General features: G+C 43.3%; 1 protein-coding gene across 2 annotated transcripts in view; it reads left to right on the top strand.

Annotated features, from left to right (window-relative positions):
- LOC138644800 (aldehyde oxidase 1-like) overlaps positions 1-24,174 on the top strand; it is a 252,342-nt gene that overhangs the window by 159,919 nt on the left and 68,249 nt on the right. For both annotated transcript variants that reach the window (XM_069733618.1, XM_069733619.1), the window contains 3 exons: positions 1,404-1,537; positions 1,906-1,993; positions 21,256-21,342. In XM_069733618.1, the coding sequence (XP_069589719.1) occupies positions 1,404-1,537; positions 1,906-1,993; positions 21,256-21,342 (309 nt within the window). The remainder of the gene's footprint in view (positions 1-1,403; positions 1,538-1,905; positions 1,994-21,255; positions 21,343-24,174) is intronic.

Here is a 24,174-nt window from a genome sequence, read left to right as displayed (position 1 = left end):
AAACAGTTCTTTCCTAAAGTTCAAGATTGTCTGTCACACTAACAGACTTTTGGCTGGATTTTTTCATTGCTTGGGTTCCACTGATTCTCGAACATTTTTTTCTTTTTCTTTTGTACCTCTTCTTTACAAAGTTATGCCCCCCCAGAAATGAAAAAGAACATTTTCCTTTAAGCCAACTGGGCCTATACCACAGAACTTCTGTGGGCATTTTCTTTGTCTCCTCTCATGCTGGCCAATAAAATCTTGGCCCTACCCGCATGGATGTTCTGTCATTTATGCCCAGTTAGTTGAAGGGAAAGTTTGTATCTTTATTGCTGAAAGGCATAACTTTGGAACAGAACAGCACTGAAAAAAAATCTGTTTCAAAATCCTTGGAATGGTGGCAATTGAATCAGCTACTCCATTTAAATAAAAGACAAAATCACACAAAATCAGTGAAAAGTCTTTGTTACCTTTCCACTCTCCACTCACATTGAATGAACTAGGCCCTTTGTGTGGTTCTGGAGGGATAATGTTATGTATGGCTTCCTAAACTACTATAAATTAGAAGTTATCCTGAATCCTGATACTGGGGGCATACATATCCCATCCCTAGTTGGCAACATCACTTAATTCGGTATAAACAAGTGAGAACCTGCCCAGAGACTTCTTAAAGGAGAATTCTCATGTCATTAAATTTATTTAGTTTGACAGTTTAAAAATGAGTAAGTTTGCAATTGACCTTTCTTTTTTCTTTCTGTCTTTCTCTTGCTGTGTGAGCTTTTATCTTACATCATGTACAGCTGTTTTCCATGGAACAGGGCCATCAGCATGAGGCTGAGTGTGCACAGTAATTACATTCCAGGAGAGAAGTTAACTCCTAACCTACCAGTCAGGTTTCTCCAGCCCATTTATTTCTAATCATCAGTTAGTTGCTCACCTCCCTTCCCCACATTCTTGGCTCCTGACAAGATGCTGTTATAAATCTTACAAAATCACCAATCCTCACTATTGGCAGCTTTTAGAGCAGGTACCCTAATCGTGGCTCAGGAAAGTTGTGTGTTTGTTCAAATGCTCTTTTTTCTCTATGTTTAAATATAGTGATAAGTAGACTCCAGGACATATCACTAAGAGTTAAATGTGATATAACAAAACTTGTGCTGAGTTTTATAGTTCCACTAATACTACAGTTCTGCTACACACCAGAACTGTCACTCAATGAGGAGTATCCACCCTGCCAGAAACCAGGAAGTAAGGAGACTGCAGGGTTATGAGCTCAAGAGAGGACTTGAGAATACCTAACTTTTTATTAATGATAAATGAAGTAGTCCTGTAATAAAAACGAATTCAATTTTTTACATTTCCATTTAAGTAACAGAGATTGTCGTTTGCAGTAAATATCTTGTCTCAAAATTCATTTGCAGCTTTCAGTGGCCTCCATTCTTGACGTTCCTTCTAACAGGATCATGTCTCATGTAAAAAGAGTTGGTGGAGCATTTGGAGGAAAGATTACCAAGCCAGGCATCTTTGCATGTGCGGCAGCTGTGGCTGCTCAAAAGTAAGTGTTGGTGAAACTAACATGAGCAAAAATTCATATAGTTACAACTTTGTGTGTCTTTCTATGCAGCCTACTTTATTAACAGCGATTTTACTAGCATTGAAACCACATGGAATAACATGGGATCAAAGTACATCACATTATCTGACCCATAAGCAGCCATGTAACCCTTCTTTTACTCTTTTGTCGGGCACCCTATTCCCAGGACTGCATGCATTCACATAGCAAGGTAAACCCCATCCACCAATTTGCTCCACAACAAGTGCATTTTATATCACACATTAATCCGAGACGTTTAGTATGATTTATTGTTCCAGTTTTCTTAGCCTAGTATCTATTTGGTATATTTTATTTATTATTTGTTTCAGAAACAAAAGACCCATTAGGTGTGTTTTGGAGCGGAATGAAGATATGTTAATGACAGCAGGTCGCCATCCTTTTAAAGGAATATACAAAGTGAGTTATGGCCGAAATCTAGGAATTTTTCTGCAATATATCACCCATCAATAGAGTTCATAATAAGCACCAATGCTAAAAAAAAGTGTACATCTTTATTTTATTATGACATAAGAAAAGTAAATGAAAACAAAGTCACAGTAAATGATAAAATGACATCAACAGGGACCAATGGAGTAACGTGAAGACACTTTTCTTACAGAAGGTTAAGGTACAACTTGGTAAATAATAGTATGAAAAATGGGTATGGAACATGAATGCATGAAAAAAAGGCACCATAACTGAGTATTATACATGTGAATAAAAAATGAATAATGTATAAATCAACAGTGCTGTATTATATGACAAGTATCAGAAAGGGCAAAGTACATGTGCCTTTAAGTAAATCTATTTGTTCCATAAAAAGTAATAACATGTAAAGAGAACAGTAGTGATGTGAAATCACAGGACATAATCCGGATTCTAATTAGAAATCCATACCAAGTGAGCACACAACGGTCTCTGTGATGCGTCAGCCCCTTTCACATGGCTGAGGCAATTACAAGGACCATAGAGTGCTCATTTGGTATGGATTTCTAATTAGAATTCCGATTATAACCTGTGATTTCACGTCACTACTGTGACTGTGACATATTAATACTTTTTACATGGAAAATAGATTCATTTCAAGCACATGTAGTTTGTCCTTTCTGCTACTTGTTATTTTTTCATGGTCGAAAGTGTTCAAACCCTTGAAATTGTTCCAGAAAATGAAGCATTTCTCCCAGAAAATTATTGCAATTACACAAGTTTACTTCCTTTGTGTGTATTGGAACGGCACAAAAAAACCAAGAGGAGAAAAGGCAAATTGGAGATAATTTCTCACAACCCCAAAAATGGGTCGGAAAAAATTCTTGGCACCCTCAACTTAATATTTGGTTCCGCACCCTTTGGAACAAACAACTACCATCAATCGCTTCCTATAACCATCATAAAGCTTCTTACACCTCTCAAATGGAATTGTGTAGCACTGTTCTTTTGCAAACTGCTCCAGGTCTGTCATATTGCAAGGGGGTCATCTCCCAACAGCAATTATAAGATGTCGCCACATGTGTTCAATGGGATTTAGAACCGGACTCATTGCTGGCGAACTTAATTTCTGTGTGTGTGTTATTACTTATGCTAAATAATTTACAATATGGGAATGTTGGTATTATAGACTGGCTATGTATTCCATTGACTATTTATAATTTAGAACTCTCCAGCACTTTTTTCCCATCCATTTTTGGGTACTTCTTGAAGTATATTTAGGGTCATTGTCCGGCTAGAAGTCCCATGACCTAGGAAACAAACCCATCTTTCTGACACTGGGTTCTACATTGCAACCCAAAATCCTTTGGTGATCTTCAGATTTCATGATGCCTAATAATAATAATACCTTAACACATTCTCTATCTCTCATTATTCTGACATTTGGCAAATATTAATAACTAGCTGAAGAGAGCCAGGCGTTACCCGGGCATAGTAACAAACTGTGGTTGGTTACAACAAATTATAATGATTATATTGTACTTAAAAGCATTTCACATCATAATAATAATAATCTTTATAATAATAATAATAATCTTTATTTTTATATAGCGCTAACATATTCCGCAGCGCTTTACAGTTTGCACACGTTATCATCGCTGTCCCCAATGGGGCTCACAATCTAAATTCCCTATCAGTAAGTCTTTGGAATGTGGGAGGAAACCGGAGAACCTGGAGGAAACGCACGGGAACAAGGGGAGAACATACAAACTCTTTGCAGATGTTGTCCAAGGTGGGATTAGAACCCAGGACTCCAGCGCTGCAGTGCTAACCACTGAGCCACCGTGCTGCCCATCAATTACATCATATATTCAACACTAAAGATTTGCAACACAAATTAACTAAATGATTACCAGCATATTGATAGTATGTTCCCTCTGAGGAAGGTATTAGCCGAAACTGCCATCGGGGTGGACGGGAGCTGTGTGCGTGTGTGCTTTCACATCCTACTTTTTAGTATGTATACCTGTTGCACTTGCATTTAAATACTATGCCACAAATGTCCATGCTGTTGGTCTAACTATGACTGAATCTTTGTGTGATCCAGGGCCGGACTGGGACTAAAATACAGCCCTGGCATTTGAAGTTACACAGGCCCACTTGTGAGTGTATAATATCTTTGTACACTTGTAGGTTGCAGGAAGTGAGGGGAGTGTAAGACGACTATCTACTATATAATTGTCTAAGGGTCACTTCCGTCTGTCTGTCCTTATGTCACGGTTATTCATTCGCTGATTGGTCTCGCCAGCTGCCTGTCATGACTGCCGCGACCAATCAGCGAGGGGCACAGTCCGGAAGAAAATGTCCGCTCCTTCCTCCCCGCAGTCAGTGCCTGTCGCCCGCATACTCCCCTCCGGTCACCGCTAACACAGGGTTAATGCCAGCGGTAACGGACCACGTTATGCCGTGGGTAACCCACTCCGTTACCGCCGCTATTAACCCTGTGTGTCCCCAACTTTTTACTATTGAAGCTGCCTATGCGGCATCAATAGTAAAAAATGTAATGTTAAAAATAATAATTAAAAAAAACCTGCTGTACTCACCCTCCGTAGCAGCTCGCGCCGGCTGCCATCTTCCGTTGCAGGTTTCGGTGGCAAAGATGGTATAGGAGAAGGACCTGCCATGATGTCACGGTCATGTGACCGCGACGTCATCACAGGCCCTGCACGCATGCGCGAGAAGGACCTGCCATGATGTCACGGTCATGTGACCGTGACGTCATCACAGGTCCTGCGCTCATACCAAACCTGCGACCGGAAGCTGCCGTGGACTACAAGAGCTCCCTCGGAAAGGTGAGTATATGTTTATTTTTTATTTTTTAACCTGTGACAAACCTGGCTGGGCAATATACTACGTAGCTGGGCAATGTACTACGTGACTGGCCAATATACTATGTGGCTCTGTGCTTTATACTACTTTGCTGTGCAATATACTACGTGGCTCTGTGCTGTATACTACATCACTGGGCAATTTACTACGTAACTGGGCAATATACTACGTGACTGGCCATTATACTACGTGGCTCTGTGCTGTATACTACGTCGCTGTGCAATATACTACGTCACTGGGCAATATACTACGTAACTGGGCAATATACTACGCGGCTCTGTGCTGTATACTACGTCACTGGGCAATATACTTCGTCACTGGGCAATATACTACCTGGCTTCGCAATATACTAAGTCACTAGGCAAAATACTACGTAACTGGGCAATATACTACGTGGCTGGGCAATATACTACGTCACTGGGCAATATACTACGTGGTTGGGCAATATACTACGTGGCTGAGCAATATACTACATGGTTGGGCAATATACCACGTCACTGGGCAATATACTACGTCACTAGGCAATATACTACGTAGCTGGGCAATATACTACGTGTCTGGGCAATATACTACATCACTGGGCAATATACTACGTATCTGGGCAATATACTACGTGGCTGGGCAATATACTACGTGACTGTGCAATATACTACGTGGCTGGGCAATATACTACGTGACTGTGCAATATACTACATGGCTGGACAATATACTACGTAACTGTACAATATACTACGTGGCTGGGCAATATACTACGTGACTGTGCAATATACTACGTGGCTGGGCAATATACTACGTGGCTGGGCAATATACTATGTGGCTGGGCAATGTACTACATGGGCTGTGCAATATACTACGTGGACATCCATATTCTAGAATACCCGATGCGTTAGAATCGGGCCACCATCTAGTATAACATATAATCACAGCTGTATCCAGCATTACAGCTCAGTCCTATTTATTTCTTTCAGTTGCAGTACCAAGAAAAGCCGCCACTTTACCTACATAACTGGATCTTGTAGATAATGAAGGGATTGAGACAACCAAAGGCTATGGAACCTCATTCTGATTCTCCATAAACTTTGCCTACCGCCACTTTTGGTTCCGCTGCACAGCACGAGATACGGTGACTCTGAAGAGCGGTGACATTAGTAACGTCACCGCTCTTCAGATATTCCGGGTCTTGCGCTGAGCTCGACGACTGTGAAGAGTGGTACTGTTACTACCGTCACCGCTCTTTAGCGTCACTGGGTCTCGCCAGGTCTGGGCTAGTAGTGGGGGTGTCTGATAGACACCTCTCCATTACTTACACCAGGGATTGATAGCAGCTGACATTATGCAGCTGACATTACGCAGCTGACATCAACCCTAAAAATCATTACACATACCAGAATTAAATGCTCTGGCAGCTGGGAAAAGCAATAGAGTTAGCACTATTCCCAGGCGCCGGGTGCTAACTATAACTGTCATCATCCTTGCCTGGTCTCCCTGCGAAGCATTTCTGCTGTATTTACATGCGCTGATCTCAGGCCGCTAAACGAATTGATCGACAATACTGAAGTCGTTCGCTTGTTTCCCAACCTCTTTACACCAACTGAGAAAAAATGATGGGGACAGAACAATGACAATTGGATCAATCTGTCCCCATACAGTATCCTGTTATCAGCAGCACAACTACAGTTTACACCGGCGATGTGCTGCTGAGAACAAGGATTTCTGTTCCCACATAAACAATCCAATCACTCGATGAATAGGCAGCATTTTGCTTGTTTAGTATAATATACTCCATAGTCCTCCATATATTATAATGTGCACCTCAGTCCTCCATATAGTATAATACACTTCTCAGTCCTCCTATAGTATAATACATTCCTCAGTCCTCCATATAGTATAATACACTCCTCAGTCCTCCATATAGTATTATACACTCCAAATAGTTCTCCATATAGTATAATACACTCCTCATAGACCTCCATATATTAAAATACACTGCAATTCTTCCATATAGTATAATGTACTGCCACAGTCCTCCATATAGTGTCGGGGTCGTCACGACAATACCCTTCATCCACCAGTCATTCCAAATCAGATTAAAAGCAATGGTACCGGAGTGAAGAATGAGTCAGACAAAAGCTGGTTCAAACTCAGAGTCTGCTTATGCTTCCACACGTAGTGGTAACCTCACAGCAACTACTGAACTTTATTTCCTAAAACACAATATTACATGGTCCATTGGGGGAAGGTGTGCAGAGGGCGGGGTTAGGCGGGGGTTAAGCAATGTATCTAGTATTCAGTCCTTCTGATTGGCTCTGACATCATCTGATGAATCTTCCTTTGTCCACATCTTGTCCACATCGCTTTAAGTATCATTTCCAGAGAAATGATACTTGTCCTTCTGGTATGTGAAACTTGTTTCTTCAGCCTGAAAGTGGGGCAAAGGTGAATACTGGCAGCCATCTTAAATACAGTTAAATTTGCATTAGCAAGCGAAGGGGAAAAACTTATTGTTTCACAGCATAAGAATATATAAAAGTACAAAAGAGTATAAAGACATATATTTTTACCTTGACAATCCCCCCTAAACACTAAGTTTTTCCCTAAAAAGAAAGTTCCTTCGAGACTGTCCATGTGATGGGGAAAGGGGAGGTGGATTTCTTCATCCAGACACCTCAGAAGCTCTCCCCTTGTGAGAGGCCTCCAGGCAGCTGAACCCTTCACTAGCTTCACATGGAGTTCTCCCGCTGTCCCTAAACTAAATCTCTTAGCATCATCTGAGAGTAAAGGGTATTGTCTATCTTCTTGAGGGGGACGTACTTAGGGATCTCCCCTGGATCAGTACTATCGTACTCTGGTGGGTCTACCTCTTGGTTGAGGAAGGTGCCAGTCGGAGTTGCCTCAGTGATAACCTTTTTATACAGGGGAATAACACAACAGAGGATTATCGATCCAACTACAAGGGGCGCAATCAGTACTAGACAAGCTTGTTGAAGAAATCCTTTGAGCCCACCCAACCAACTGGAAAAGAAAGATGTGTCTACTCCAGCATTAGTTTTTAATTCTGCTGCTAACCCATTTATCTTCTTAAGGGCTATCATGGTCTTTCCATTTACCCCAGAGTTCTGAGGGATATAGGTACAACATTCCTCTCCCACCATCCCACAGACTCCTCCTTTCTCAGCTAAGATCATATCAAGGGCTAGTCAGTTTTGGAGGATCATTCTAGTGTTAGGGCTCAATTGCTCAACTATACCCTGGAAGGCATCACAGATAAAATTGACAAACCTTTGTTCACTGTAATATATATATATATATTTGATCCAAACAACATTTTTATTAATCTGCACCTGTGGGATTATAGAAGCAAAACCAGCATAGATCTGGTTCTGGGCTTTAGATTGGTCAGGCACCCCCCTTGGCACTCCAATGCCATCGACATATACTAATGGATTTTCTTCATAACTCATGTGGAGCTGATCGAGACTTCTCCTCTTTCTGGTATATTCATCAGGTGTCTCTGGATCCCAAGGTAAAACCTTGAACTGCATAGCTAGTTTAACAAGGGTGCATTGGCCTGTCCAGGCATTAGGCAACCTAGGATGGAGCTTACCATCTCCACATAACCAATAAATGTCGTACATGTACTGTGTATGATTAGCTAGCAAATCAGTATCTAGGGAACTGTTCTCTTTGCAGAAACCTGTCTCGAAGACCCCTACTGGTGTACCTGTAGTGTCGTGGGAATTATAGCAGGTATAATTATCAGCTAACACAGTTATCCCTCCTGGGACCTTTAGTTTAGGTGCTTCATGAATTAGTGGGACATAATCTGAGCAATCAATGGGCTTTAAATCCTTCAACAGATTCATAACACAGGCAGTGATATTGTCATCAGGAAAAAACAATGCATGTGTGTATAGATGTGTATTCGCTGCAGCACAAGCAATACATCCTACAGAGATACTCTGGACTCTTACATTGTATCTTACCCATTCTAACCATAAATTTTTCCTTGGGGCTGTTTGTGTTTCTATGGAGAAGACTTCTAACACATATATAATACTGGATGATTCCCTCTACCACCCGTTGAGTCTCAGGGCACTTGACTACATTGCAGAAATCAAATCACCAGATATTTACCGGGGCCGTTAGGTTTACCCAGAGAATAGTGGCACCGGAATTCTTATTTACAATAGGGGCCGGGGAGGTAGGGGCGAGGATGGCCCCCAGCCTCAGGACCAAAAACAACAGCAACATTTTCCTTCGATCACCACTGTGACTAGGCGCTGATCCGGTCTCTTTTGCAGTGTGAAGCGTAGATCCAGGTGCTCTTTCCTTCAAGTTTTACTGACATAGCTTTTCACGACCATAAAACCACCAGGCTTCAAATTGTGACCAATATCGGTTTCTGCTGAATCTGGAAGGGAAAAAGAAACTAAAACATGGGTGTTAGCAACATTTTTTACTAAGCTGAATAACATATTGAACAGCACGGTCAGTTTCTTCTGACAACTACTGAGACTGAAAATTTACAACTGAGAACCTAGCACCAAACAATATCTCATATGGGGACAGGCTATATTTTGAAATAGGGGTAGTACGAATATATAAGAGCCCTGACCATTGAGCCGTAGTCTCCTGCATCATTTTGGTCAATTGTCCCTTCAGTGTGCCGTTCAGCCTCTTAACTTTCCCACTGGATTGTGGAGAGTATGGAGGGCTACAGTGGATCCAAGCATTGTCAGAACCTCCTGATACACGAGAAGAAAAGGCCGGGCCTTGGTCACTTTCAGCAACTTCTGGAACACCATATCTGCATATAACTTCCATCACCAGTTTCTTTGCTGTGGTCTCTGCAGTCACGTTGGTAACGGGGAATGCTTCTGGCCAATTGGAGAACATATCGACAACCACCAGACAATATTCATACCTTCCAGACTTAGGCAACGTGATGTGGTCCACCTGGAGCTTTTGGAAAAGATAGTCGGGCTTAGCAAGGTGCTTCGGGGGTACACGTTGAAGTTGACCGGAATTGCAGGTCTGACAGATACCTCGATGTGTGGGCCCATGCGCCCACGTGACAATAGCAGGGTACATCCGCTTAGGGAGACACACAAGTTGGTCCTTTTTCCAGCGACCATTGTCCATACGTGCTCCATCAGCTTTCCACTGCTTCACTTCTTCCTTTGGAGACATTCTCTGCATCGTCATTAAGCGGTCTCGCGGGGTCCGGTAGAAAAACTCAGTCTGGCGTAGATCATCAGGTTCCTGTAGAGTCAGTGTTTCTTGTAACTGTTTACGCTGAGAGCGTGTGGTCACCATAGCTAGTATGGTCAGTTCAATGGGTAGGATAGCAGCAGCTTTTGCCTGCATATCCGCAAAGGTGTTACCAACAGTCTGTGGCCTGTTCCATAGTACCATGCTCCTTAACTTTGATAATGGCCACCTGAGTAGGTAATTCGATTGAGTCCATGAGGGCTTTAACAGCTTCAGCATTCTTCACTGGAGTCCCGGCAGTAGTAACAAACCCTTGATTGGTCCATAGGGCTCCGCAATCATGAGCAATACCAAATGCATACTGTGAGTCCGTGTATATATCAGCCCGCCTGTCTTTGGCCAGAACACATGCAGTAGACAGATCCCGAAATTCTGCTTCTTGTCCTGACAGGGAGGGAGGGAGTGCAGCTCCGTGCACTACAGTGTCTTCCATAGTAACAGCGTATCCTGTGTGGAGTCTGCCAAAATCATCAGCATATCTTGAACAGTCTTTCAGGGCCTTGTAGAGAAATTGCATTATGCGGGATGCGTCCGGTATCCACTGACAACAATAAGTTCATAGTCCAAGGAAACGCTGGAGCTCAGTCTCATCTTTTGTAGCTGACGGCTATTTTTCTTTCTTCTGTGAGGTGTCTGGCACCCTGAAGGAGACAGTGACCCAAAAATATCACTTGACCAAGGCAGAACCGAAGTTTCGAGGCCGAAACCTGACAGTTCAGATCTGCCAGATACTTGCGAAAACTAACAGTGGCAACAATGGCTTCCTGCTCTGTCTGTGTACACAACAAAAAACAAAAAAAAAATTACCCACATACTGAAGCAACATGACATAAGGATATTCTAACTGCCAGGGTTAGACACACTATCCCCCCTATTTTTTTTTTTAACTGATTGGGAAAGGACATGTAAGATACACATCTCATTATACTCATCTACATAGGGGTTATATAACATAAATACCATCTGACCATCATCTTGGAATTATACTCTGGAGTGGAACTGTGATAATAAATCTGTCCCCAGTAAATTTACCGGACATAAGGGAGAGATTACAAACTGAGCAGCAACTTCAGGGGAAGGTCCCACAGGGATGGGTTTTGTGAGAGTATATTCATTGGGTCTGCCATCTACTCTAATTAAAACAAGCTCTTGATCTGAGAATTAACATAGCGAGGCTTGGGAGGGAGATTTCCAGACATAGGGTTAAAATGGATATTGGAATATGACACTGGATTTGTGTAAGGGAGGGGGGCTGGAGTTGAAATCTGTTTCTTGGGCCACTGATAAGGAACCGAGCTGCGTGCCGTGTCCTTGAAGCTGCGGCGGGGGGGAGGGGGACTAGAGAGCGAGTAAGGATCGCTGCAGCTGCTGATACAGAATAGGTTAAGTTCTTCTGGACTCAGCGCGTACTGAACCAAGGACAGAATATACACAACTCCATATTCTTCAGCGCAGCCGGCCCCCCTTTCTCTGGCCCGCAGCACAAAGAGGAGAAGTCAAAAAAACAATTCGCGCAGGGGTTCACCCCTCCCATCGGCTGTAAACACAGAGATAAGAATTCACAGCATTCCTCAACACAAAAGAAAAAAAACAACAACGCAGCTATTTGACTCCCCCCTCCCATCGGGTGTTTTGGAAAATCACAGTAACGGAATACAGCAATTCTCAGACTCAATTAATTTCTACAAAACCTTCACACAATTCATATACCAAAACACCTTAGAAAAACCAATGATTGAGGTATTTTATAGCCAAACACAGGCTCAGCATCCTATGATCCTCCCTCTCCATCAACCTCTTTCCATTCCTCGTTCTTTAAGCCTCGCACAACTCGCAGATGAGCTTGCACTTGTTCTAACAATCCTTTCTCTTTCAACATGCCCTTTTTGTTCTCTATGAGATTGTGCCATGTAGACGGCTGCAATCTCCCTGACGAGGGCAGTCCTACATGCTTGTACAATCTCTCAACATTCTTGACTTCCTTCTTCCCCTCCCGTGACTCTACTATTGTCTTGACTTCCACAGCATCCTCATCTAACCTGTGGGGCACGGACTTCTTCTTTAAGAGACGTAACATGACTCACAGAATACTACGCCCTTCTGCAGTAGGCCGCTGACAGCGACAGCAACACTTGTGTCCTAACACGGAGCCTCGCGCTCGACGTGCTATGAATAAAGAGCCTCGCGCTCAATATTTTTCCCTAACCTGAACACCAGTGATTACAGTCTGCCCTGTCACGATATTCTAAACGTTGGGAGGCTGTCTCCTAGTGAGACCCCTCCACTGTGTTTCTGGTGGTCCCCCTCTTGGGACGTCTTAATTACCGATATGTGCAAGTGTGTGCAAGTGTTTCTGGTGGTCCCCCTCTTGGGACGTCTTAATTACCGATATGTGCAAGTGTGTGCAAGTGTTTCTGGTGGTCCCCCTCTTGGGACGTCATAATTACCGATATGTGCAAGTGTGTGCAAGTGTTTCTGGTGGTCCCCCTCTTGGGACGTCTTAATTACCGATATGTGCAAGTGTGTGCAAGTGTTTCTGGTGGTCCCCCTCTTGGGACGTCATAATTACCGATATGTGCAAGTGTGTGCAAGTGTTTCTGGTGGTCCCCCTCTTGGGATGTCTTAATTACCGATATGTGCAAGTGTGTGCAAGTGTTTCTGGTGGTCCCCCTCTTGGGACGTCTTAATTACCGATGTATGTGCGTGAAATATCACAGAGGCTACGTCTCCTATCCCTTCCTCTAAGCCGCCCCCAATCCACAAACTTCTCAATCTTTCACTCTATCACTACTAGGCAACAGTCACGGGTAGGGTGGTTGAATGGAGTACAATGACCGGTGGAGGAGGTGTGGTGTACACGAGGACGCGCAGAGTGCGACGTCTCTCAGTTGCTGGTTCGAAGCGTGGCACGAGATCGCGCTCGGTCTCACCACTCGACCGGTCACTCCCCAGACCCAAGGAGACCACAGACTAACCAATAATGGCTGAAACACTAGCAAGTGTGACACATACATAGTATGTGATCTCCACTTACCGTGTTTGGAGGGTGATCAGTCCTCGATGTCAGCCACTACGGGTGTCGTCCACGGACATCCAGGCATGGGTCCAGGGGGTCTCGGATCGCCGGCCACGCCCCACGTTGGTTGCGCCAAATTGTCGGGGTCGTCACGACAATACCCTTCATCCACCAGTCATTCCAAATCAGATTAAAAGCAGTGGTACCGGAGTGAAGAATGAGTCAGACAAAAGCTGGTTCAAACTCAGAGTCTGCTTATGCTTCCACACGTAGTGGTAACCTCACAGCAACTACTGAACTTTATTTCCTAAAACACAATATTACATGGTCCATTGGGGGAAGGTGTGCAGAGGGCGGGGTTAGGCGGGGGTTAAGCAATGTATCTAGTATTCAGTCCTTCTGATTGGCTCTGACATCATCTGATGAATCTTCCTTTGTCCACATCTTGTCCACATCGCTTTAAGTATCATTTCCAGAGAAATGATACTTGTCCTTCTGGTATGTGAAACTTGTTTCTTCAGCCTGAAAGTGGGGCAAAGGTGAATACTGGCAGCCATCTTAAATACAGTTAAATTTGCATTAGCAAGCGAAGGGGAAAAACTTATTGTTTCACAGCATAAGAATATATAAAAGTACAAAAGAGTATAAAGACATATATTTTTACCTTGACAATAGTATAATACATTCCTCAGTCCTCCAAATAGTATAATACATTCCTCATAGTGCTCTATATAGTATAATGCCCTGCCATTGTCATCCATGTAGTAAAATTCACTTCCCATAGTATAATGCACCCCATAGTTCTTCATATAGTATAGTCCTTGATACAGTATAATGCAGCCCACATATGGTATAATGATGCCACCCCAGAGTATAATGCAGCCACCCCACAGAATATATTGTAGCCCCCTGAGTATAATGTAACCCCCAGAGAATATAATGCACAGCCCCCATAGAATGTAATACAGCCAGCCCCCATAGAATGCAATGCAGCACAGCCCCCATAGAATGTAATACAGCACAGCCCCCATAGAATGTAATGCAGCACAGCCCCCATAGAATGTAATGCAGCACAGCACCCATAGAATGTAATGCAGCACAGCCCCCATAGAATGTAAGGCTGGGTTCACACTGCGTCAATGGTGTCCGTTAGACAGACTATGTTACACCGCGGCATTAACGTGGTGGAACGTAGTCCGTTACGGCCGCCATTCACTGCAATTTGGGACGCATCACTAGCGCACGCACCCAATGGGTGTGCGCTAGGGATGTGCCGTTGTTGAGTGACAGACCCGGAGACGCAGGCTACAGCGTTTCCGGGTCCGTCGCTGCTAGCGCAGATAGAGCTAGCAGATGCTCTATCTGCGCTAGCGCGATGCAAACACCGGCACTTGCGCTAACAGCAGCCCGCTAGCGTATGTGCTTAACGAGCTGCTGCTAACACAATGTGAACTTAGCTTAATGCAGCACAGCTCCCATAGAATGTAATACAGCCAGCCCCCATAGAATGTAATGCAGCACAGCCCCCATAGAATGTAATGCAGCCAGCCTCCATAGAATGTAATGCAGCACAGCCCCATAGAATGTAATGCAGCCAGCCCCCATAGAATGTAATGCAGCACAGCCCCATAGAATGTAATGCAGCCAGCCCCCATAGAATGTAATACAGCACAGCCCCCATAGAATGTAATGCAGCACAGCCCCCACAGAATGTAATACAGCACAGCCCCCATAGAATGTAATACAGCACAGCCCCCATAGAATGTAATGCAGCCAGCCCCCATAGAATGTAATGCAGCACAGCCCCCATAGAATGTAATGCAGCCAGCCCCCATAGAATGTAATGCAGCACAACCCCCATAGAATGTAATGCAGCACAGCCCCCGTAGAATGTAATGCAGCCCCCCCAATAGCCCTACAATCCAGTTATCACTCAGTGATATATTTTAAAAAAAAACACCTCTCCTCGTGCCCTGTGTGTCATAGACGACGGTACAGTTGAATGCAGCTGCGCTGGCAGGGGGGATGAGTCGTCGGCGGCGGGGGGTGAGTCGGGGGGGGGAGTCGGTGCTGGCAAGAAGCCCACAACTGCCACCGGCCCTTCTGGCATTTGCCAAAACTGCCCGATGGCCAGTCCGGCCCTGGTGTGATCTCTCTATATTTACAATTTTGTAGGATAGCATGGATACTTGATAGCAGTATTGCCACATATGCCCCCACCTGTCCTATTGTATGTGCTGAATTTGGCGCAGGGGATTTCCCACTTGCTATGTTTTATACCCGCCATTATTAAATCAAGTTTCTTGCACGTTTGTATATTTGGACTCTGTGACTGCTTCTTTTAGGGTAGTGAATTCTTAGTGAATATGCAGTTTGTCCGTTATGGTCCCGTCCAGTCTTCTTATTACTTCTGCTAAATAATTTACAATATGAGAACGTTGGTATTATAGACTTGCTATGTATTCCATTGACTATTCATAATTTAGAACTCTCCTTCACTTTTTCCCATCCATTTTTGGGTACTTCTTGAAGTATATTTAGGGTAATTGTCCTGCAAGAAGTCCCATTACCTAGGACACAAACCCATCTTTCTGACACTGGGTTCTACATTGCAACCCAAAATTATTTGGTAATCTTCAGATTTCATGATGGCTTGCATACAGTCAAGATACCCAAAGCCACAGGCAGAAAAACAACCCCAAAACATCTTTGAACCTGCACCATATTTGACTGTAGGTACTGTGTTCTTTTCTTTGTAGGCCTCATTCCATTTTCTGCAAACGGTAGAATGATGTGCTTTACCAAAAAGCTCTATCTTGGTCTCACCTATCCAGAAAATGCTTTCCCAGAAGAATTTTGGCTTACTCACGTACAGTTGATAATAATAATAATAATAATAATAATAATAAATACCTTAACACATTCTCTATCTCTCATTATTCTGACATTTGGCAAATATTAATAACTAGCTGAAGAGCCCGGCGTTGTCCGGGCATAGTAACAAACTGTGGTTAGTTACAAACAAATTATAATGATTATATTGCACATAAAAGCATTTCACATCATATATTCAACACTAAAGATTTGCAACACAAATTAACTAAATGATTACCAACATATTGATAGTATTTTAATTTCAACTAATTCAAGAGCCTTTTAATTTAGTTTTTTCCTTCCGGTGCAAAGATGAACAGATTTCCCACATCATCCCATCAGCCAGAGCCACCGGAATACTACCCCTAATATCCCAATCATCCCATCAGCCAGAGCCACTGCAGTACTACTACCCCTAATATCCCACATCATCCCGTCAGTTAGAGCCACCGGACTACTACCCCTAATATCTCACATCATCCCGTCAGCCAGAGCCACCGGAGTACTACCCCTAATATCCCAATCATCCCATCAGCCAGAGCCACTGCACTACTACCCCTAATATCCCACATCATCCCGTCAGTTAGAGCCACCAGACTACTACCCCTAATATCTCACATCATCCCATCAGTTAGAGCCACCAGACTACTACCCCTAATATCTCACATCATCCCGTCAGCCAGTGCCATCGGAGTACTACCCTTAATATCCCACATCATCCCATCAGAGCCACCGGATTACTACCCCTAATATCCCACATCATCCCGTCAGCCAGAGCCACTGGAATACTACCCCTAATATCCCAATCATACCATCAGCCAAAGCCACTGGACTACTACCCCTAATATCGTAATCATCCCATCAGCCAAAGCCACTGGACTACTACCCCTAACATCCCAATCATCCCATCAGCCAGAGTCACTGGACTACTATCACTAATATCCCACATCATCCCATCAGAGCCACCGGATAACTACCCCTAATATTCCACATCATCCTATCAGCCAGAGCCAGCGGACTACTACCCCTAATATCCCAATCATCCCATCAGCCAGAGCCACCGGATTACTACCCTTAATATCCCACATCATTCTCTCAGAGCCACCAGATAACTACCTCTAAATCCCACATCATCTCGTCAGCCAGAGCCACCGGAGTACTACCCCTAATATCCCAATCATCCCATCAGCCAAAGCCACTGGACTACTACCCCTAATATCGTAATCATCCCATCAGCCAAAGCCACTGGACTACTACCCCTAACATCCCAATCATCCCATCAGCCAGAGTCACTGGACTACTATCACTAATATCCCACATCATCCCATCAGAGCCACCGGATAACTACCCCTAATATTCCACATCATCCTATCAGCCAGAGCCAGCGGACTACTACCCCTAATATCCCAATCATCCCATCAGAGCCACCGGATTACTACCCCTAATATCCCAATCATACCATCAGCCAAAGCCACTGGACTACTACCCCTAATATCGTAATCATCCCATCAGCCAGAGCCACTGGACTACTACCCCTAACATCCCAATCATCCCATCAGCCAGAGCCACTGGACTATTACCCCTAATGTCCCACATCATCCGGTCAGTCCGAGCCACTGGACTACTACCCCTAATATCCCAATTATCCCATCAGCCAGAGCCACCGGACTACTACCCCTAATATCCCACATCATTCCGTCAGCCAGAGCCATTGGACTACTACCCCTAATATCCCAATCATCCCATCAACCAGAGCCATTGGACTACTACCCCTAATATCCCAATCATCCCATCAACCAGAGCCACTTGACTACTACCCCTATCCCAATCATCCCATCAGCCAGAGCCACTGGACTACTACCCCTAATATCCAACATCATCCGGTCAGCCAGAGCCATCGGACTACTACCCCTAATATCCCACATCATCCTATCAGAGCCACCGGACTACTACCCCTAATATCCCAATCATCCTGTCAGCAAGAGCCACGGAACAACTACCCATAATATCCCATATCATCCCATCAGACAGAGCCACCGGACTACTACTCTTAATATCTCACATCATCCTGTCAGAGCCAACATTGTCAGGTTGGCGCTCTTACACCGATTAAAATGATACCTGAGTTTGAGAAATTCGTCTTGTGTTTCTTAAACTGTATTTGAAGTTAATGAGGAGGCTTCATGCCAGTCAAGGAGAAGTTCCTGATTCTGGGCTCCCCCTGCAGTCTGTGGCAGAGGGTGGTCTGTGTTGGCACGGTAATAAGTTGTGTTATTTCCAGCTTTACAGAAGGACGATAACCACATAGAAATGATGAAAATAATAGGCCTCAGTTACCACAACTGTCTACAAGGAAAACTGTTGCTCATAGCAGCCAATCGCAGCTCAGCTTCTTTTAAACAGCTCTGGTGAAATGAAAGATGCTTAGTGATTGGTTGGGGCTAAGTGGAGTGGGCGTGGCTGCTACACACACACATAGATTATGGTAATTCTAATTGACCTAAATCGGGAAAGATTTATTCTGATTTCATGTCAGCTATTGAGAAAACATGCAGATGTGTCTGTTTATATAGTGTACTAGATGGCAGCCCGATTCTAAAGAATCGGGAGTCTAGAATCCATATATACTTTATTTATTCAAATGTAAGAATAATACAATTAATAAATAATAGTAAGAAAGAACAAAAAATGGCTGCACTCACCAGCTCTTGACAATTCTTGTTATTTAAGAAATTGCTGGGCAATAATGGACAATGTCCTTATGTGGCAAATAATAGAGCAATATACCCAATGTGGCAAAGAAGAGGTTAATAAACGTCAGTCTCTCAGTATAACAGTCAGTGAATAATAGGCAGTATATGGAGAAAACACCAAACAAAAGTTCAAAATTGGTGTGAAAATGTCACTGAACCACTTCACAACTAAATATATATAGTTTTGGTAAATGGTATTATCATTTTTTTGACGAAATTCGGCAGGAGCTTGAAGAGCAACGTCACTGGGCCCGCCTCCACGCAGTAGAAACTTGCTGTGAGGTAAAAATTCAAAAATCACACCAAAATGGCGGGCGGAGTGTGTCACAGTACGGCACGTTTCTGATTGGTCGCTCGCAGCAGGCGGCAACCAATCAGACACTGGACACTGTTGACGTCACTTATCTCCGGACATTAGCTCCGGACAAAGCCACGGAAGTTGGCACAAATTGCAGGAAGTAGTATTCTAGGCAATTATATATTAGACTAGATGGCAGCCCGATTCTAAAGAATCGGGAGTCTAGAATCCATATATACTTTATTTATTCAAATGTAAAAATAATACAATTAATAAATAATAGTAAGAAAGAACAAAAAATGGCTGCACTCACCAGCTCTTGACAATTCTTGTTATTTAAGGTACAGTTACACAGGATCCATGAACATGCTTATGAGGGGAGGGATGAAAGACATCAGACGACAACTTTGCGTGTTGTGGCAAATGCCACAACAACGGTTCTTTGCTTAAGAACAGTGTCAGGTAGTAGGAAAATACCCAGTTAATAATAGGCAATAGTTCTTTGCAGGAATGCAGATATTAATAAATAGGCAGTTTATATTGCAGAGAAATTGCTGGGCAATAATGGACAATGTCCTTATGTGGCAAATAATAGAGCAATATACCCAATGTGGCAAAGAAGAGGTTAATAAACGTCAGTCTCTCAGTATAACAGTCAGTGAATAATAGGCAGTATATGGAGAAAACACCAAACAAAAGTTCAAAATTGGTGTGAAAATGTCACTGAACCACTTCACAACTAAATATATATAGTTTTGGTAAATGGTATTATCATTTTTTTGACGAAATTCGGCAGGAGCTTGAAGAGCAACGTCACTGGGCCCGCCTCCACGCAGTAGAAACTTGCTGTGAGGTAAAAATTCAAAAATCACACCAAAATGGCGGGCGGAGTGTGTCACAGTACGGCACGTTTCTGATTGGTCGCTCGCAGCAGGCGGCAACCAATCAGACACTGGACACTGTTGACGTCACTTATCTCCGGACATTAGCTCCGGACAAAGCCACGGAAGTTGGCACAAATTGCAGGAAGTAGTATTCTAGGCAATTATATATTAGACTAGATGGCAGCCCGATTCTAAAGAATCGGGAGTCTAGAATCCATATATACTTTATTTATTCAAATGTAAAAATAATACAATTAATAAATAATAGTAAGAAAGAACAAAAAATGGCTGCACTCACCAGCTCTTGACAATTCTTGTTATTTAAGGTACAGTTACACAGGATCCATGAACATGCTTATGAGGGGAGGGATGAAAGACATCAGACGACAACTTTGCGTGTTGTGGCAAATGCCACAACAACGGTTCTTTGCTTAAGAACAGTGTCAGGTAGTAGGAAAATACCCAGTTAATAATAGGCAATAGTTCTTTGCAGGAATGCAGATATTAATAAATAGGCAGTTTATATTGCAGAGAAATTGCTGGGCAATAATGGACAATGTCCTTATGTGGCAAATAATAGAGCAATATACCCAATGTGGCAAAGAAGAGGTTAATAAACGTCAGTCTCTCAGTATAACAGTCAGTGAATAATAGGCAGTATATGGAGAAAACACCAAACAAAAGTTCAAAATTGGTGTGAAAATGTCACTGAACCACTTCACAACTAAATATATATAGTTTTGGTAAATGGTATTATCATTTTTTTGACGAAATTCGGCAGGAGCTTGAAGAGCAACGTCACTGGGCCCGCCTCCACGCAGTAGAAACTTGCTGTGAGGTAAAAATTCAAAAATCACACCAAAATGGCGGGCGGAGTGTGTCACAGTACGGCACGTTTCTGATTGGTCGCTCGCAGCAGGCGGCAACCAATCAGACACTGGACACTGTTGACGTCACTTATCTCCGGACATTAGCTCCGGACATTATCTCCGGACATTAGCTCCGCACATTAGCTCCGCACATTAGCTCCGCACATTAGCTCCGGACATTAGCTCCGGACATTAGCTCCGGACATTAGCTCCGGACAGGAAGTTGGCACAAATTGCAGGAAGTAGTATTCTAGGCAATTATATATTAGATGTAGCCTTCTGGTTTCAACTGCACATTTTGGCAAACTGCAGTCTATCTTTCTTATGTCTCTGTGTCCTCCTGGGTTTATTTTTCTGATGCCATGCAGCAGACTTTTGATGGTTATTTTTTTGTTACAGGTTGGGTTTATGAATGATGGAAAAATCGTAGGTGCTGATGTCACTTTCTACACCAATGCTGGATGCAGCCCTGATGAATCTATTCTGGTAACCATACTGTACCTATTGCATAAGCTGATGCTTCAATTAAGGCAGTCTCTATTATTAGAAGTAAATATAATGACTCTTCTCCATACAGATCTAGCTAGGGCTGCCATTACAGGTCCTTCTCAAAAAATTAGCATATAGTGTTAAATTTCATTATTTACCATAATGTAATGATTACAATTAAACTTTCATATATTATAGATTCATTATCCACCAACTCAAATTTGTCAGGTCTTTTATTGTTTTAATACTGATGATTTTGGCATACAACTCCTGATAACCCAAAAAACCTGTCTCAATAAATTAGCATATTTCACCCATCCAATCAAATAAAAGTGTTTTTTAATAACAAACAAAAAAACCATCAAATAATAATGTTCAGTTATGCACTCAATACTTGGTCGGGAATCCTTTGGCAGACATGACTGCTTCAATGCGGCGTGGCATGGAGGCAATCAGCCTGTGACACTGCTGAGATGTTATGGAGGCCCAGGATGCTTCAATAGCGGCCTTAAGCTCATCCAGAGTGTTGGGTCTTGCGTCTCTCAACTTTCTCTTCACAATATCCCACAGATTCTCTATGGGGTTCAGGTCAGGAGAGTTGGCAGGCCAATTGAGCACAGTAATACCATGGTCAGTAAACCATTTACCAGTGGTTTTGGCACTGTGAGCAGGTGCCAGGTCGTGCTGAAAAATGAAATCTTCATCTCCATAAAGCATTTCAGCCGATGGAAGCATGAAGTGCTCCAAAATCTCCTGATAGCTAGCTGCATTGACCCTGCCCTTGATGAAACACAGTGGACCAACACCAGCAGCTGACATGGCACCCCACACCATCACTGACTGTGGGTACTTGACACTGGACTTCAGGCATTTTGGCATTTCCTTCTCCCCAGTCTTCCTCCAGACTCTGGCACCTTGATTCCCGAATGACATGCAAAATTTGCTTTCATCAGAAAAAAGTACTTGGGACCACTTAGCAACAGTCCAGTGCTGCTTCTCTGTAGCCCAGGTCAGGCGCCTCTGCTGCTGTTTATGGTTCAAAAGTGGCTTTACCTGGGGAATGCGGCACCTGTAGCCCATTTCCTGCACACGCCTGTGCACGGTGGCTCTGGATGTTTCCACACCAGACTCAGTCCACTGCTTCCTCAGGTTCCCCAAGGTCTGGAATTGGTCCTTCTCCACAATCTTCCTCAGGGTCCGGTCTCCTCTTCTCGTTGTACAGCGTTTTCTGCCACATTGTTTCCTTCCAACAGACTTACCATTGAGGTGCCTTGATACAGCACTCTGGGAACAGCCTATTTGTTGAGAAATTTCTTTCTGGGTCTTACCCTCTTGCTTGAGGGTGTCAATGATGGCCTTCTTGACATCTGTCAGGTCGCTAGTCTTAGGGTACCGTCACACAGTGCAATTTTCATCGCTACGACGGCACGATTTGTGACGTTCAAGCGATATAGTTACGATATCGCAGTGTCTGACACGCTCCTGCGATCAGGGACCCCGCTGAGAATCGTACGTCGTAGCAGATCGTTTGAAACTTTCTTTCGTCGTCTAGTGTCCCGCTGTGGCGGCATGATCGCATGGTGTAACATATATCGTATACGATGTGCGCATAGTAACCAACTGCTTCTACATCGCACATACGTCATGAAATTATCGCTCCAGCGTCGTAGATTGCAAAGTGTGACAGCAGTCTACGACGCTGGAGCGATATTGTTACGATGCTGGAGCGTCACGGATTGTACCGTTGTAGCGATGAAAATTGCACTGTGTGACGGTACCCTTACCCATGATGGGGGTTTTGAGTAATGAACCAGGCAGGGAGTTTATAAAAGCCTCAGGTATCTTTTGCATGTGTTTAGAGTTAATTAGTTGATTCAGAAGATTAGGGTAATAGGTCGTTTAGAGAACCTTTTCTTGATATGCTAATTTATTGAGACAGGTTTTTTGGGTTATCAGGAGTTGTATGCCAAAATCATCAGTATTTAAACAATAAAAGACCTGACAAATTTCAGTTGGTGGATAATGAATCTATAATATATGAAAGTTTAATTGTAATCATTACATTATGGTAAATAATGAAATTTAACACTATATGCTAATTTTTTGAGAAGGACCTGTATAATTATTTGCAATGACGGTGTATAACCAATATTGTATTCTAGACATTATAGTGTTTAGCTCCTGCTGCCGCTGTGTATCACTGTACATAGCTGGGTGTAGAATGAGTTGACAGGGACAGCTAGCTCGTTCTCGGCTGATTTATGACCAGCATAGAAAAAAAATGTAAAAATAGATAAGGCTTACAAATCGTGCTATCAGCACGAGCTCACTGACAAATTCTCTGATAACTCATTATGCAGTATCGGTACTGTGATTCCTAGGGGTTCAACATTTTTAATGAAACGTTATTGAAAAAAATATATATTTTTTTTCAAAAATGCTCAAACTAAAGTAAAAAAAAGCTCCGAAATGTGTCCCCATACCTTTAAACCAGTCATCAGGTTTTTTCATGTGATCGATGAGCAGTGATGTCTGGGCTCAGAGCCTGATTCCATCAGTGTCACTTACTGGGCTGTGTGTTGCTGTTTCAATAAAATCAGTGTTTTATCAGCAGGAGATTATTACTACAGGACTGGCATCCCTGTGCCTCCTAGAAAACTGCTCTGTGTAACCCCTCCCCCAACACTGATTAGCTGCTTTTTGTCAACGTAAAGTAAACCGAGAAAGCTGCCAATTAACCCCTTTCTGCCATTAGACGTACTATTGCGTCCATGTGGGGTGGGCTTTACTTCCCAAGGACGCAATAGTACGTCATATGCGATCGGCAGC

The sequence above is a fragment of the Ranitomeya imitator genome, chromosome 7 (genome assembly GCF_032444005.1).
Source record: "Ranitomeya imitator isolate aRanImi1 chromosome 7, aRanImi1.pri, whole genome shotgun sequence".
In the NCBI taxonomy this organism is placed as follows: Eukaryota; Metazoa; Chordata; class Amphibia; order Anura; family Dendrobatidae; genus Ranitomeya; species Ranitomeya imitator.
The sequence above is the reverse complement of the archived record's forward strand: the minus strand, read 5'-3'. Positions and strand labels throughout refer to the sequence as shown.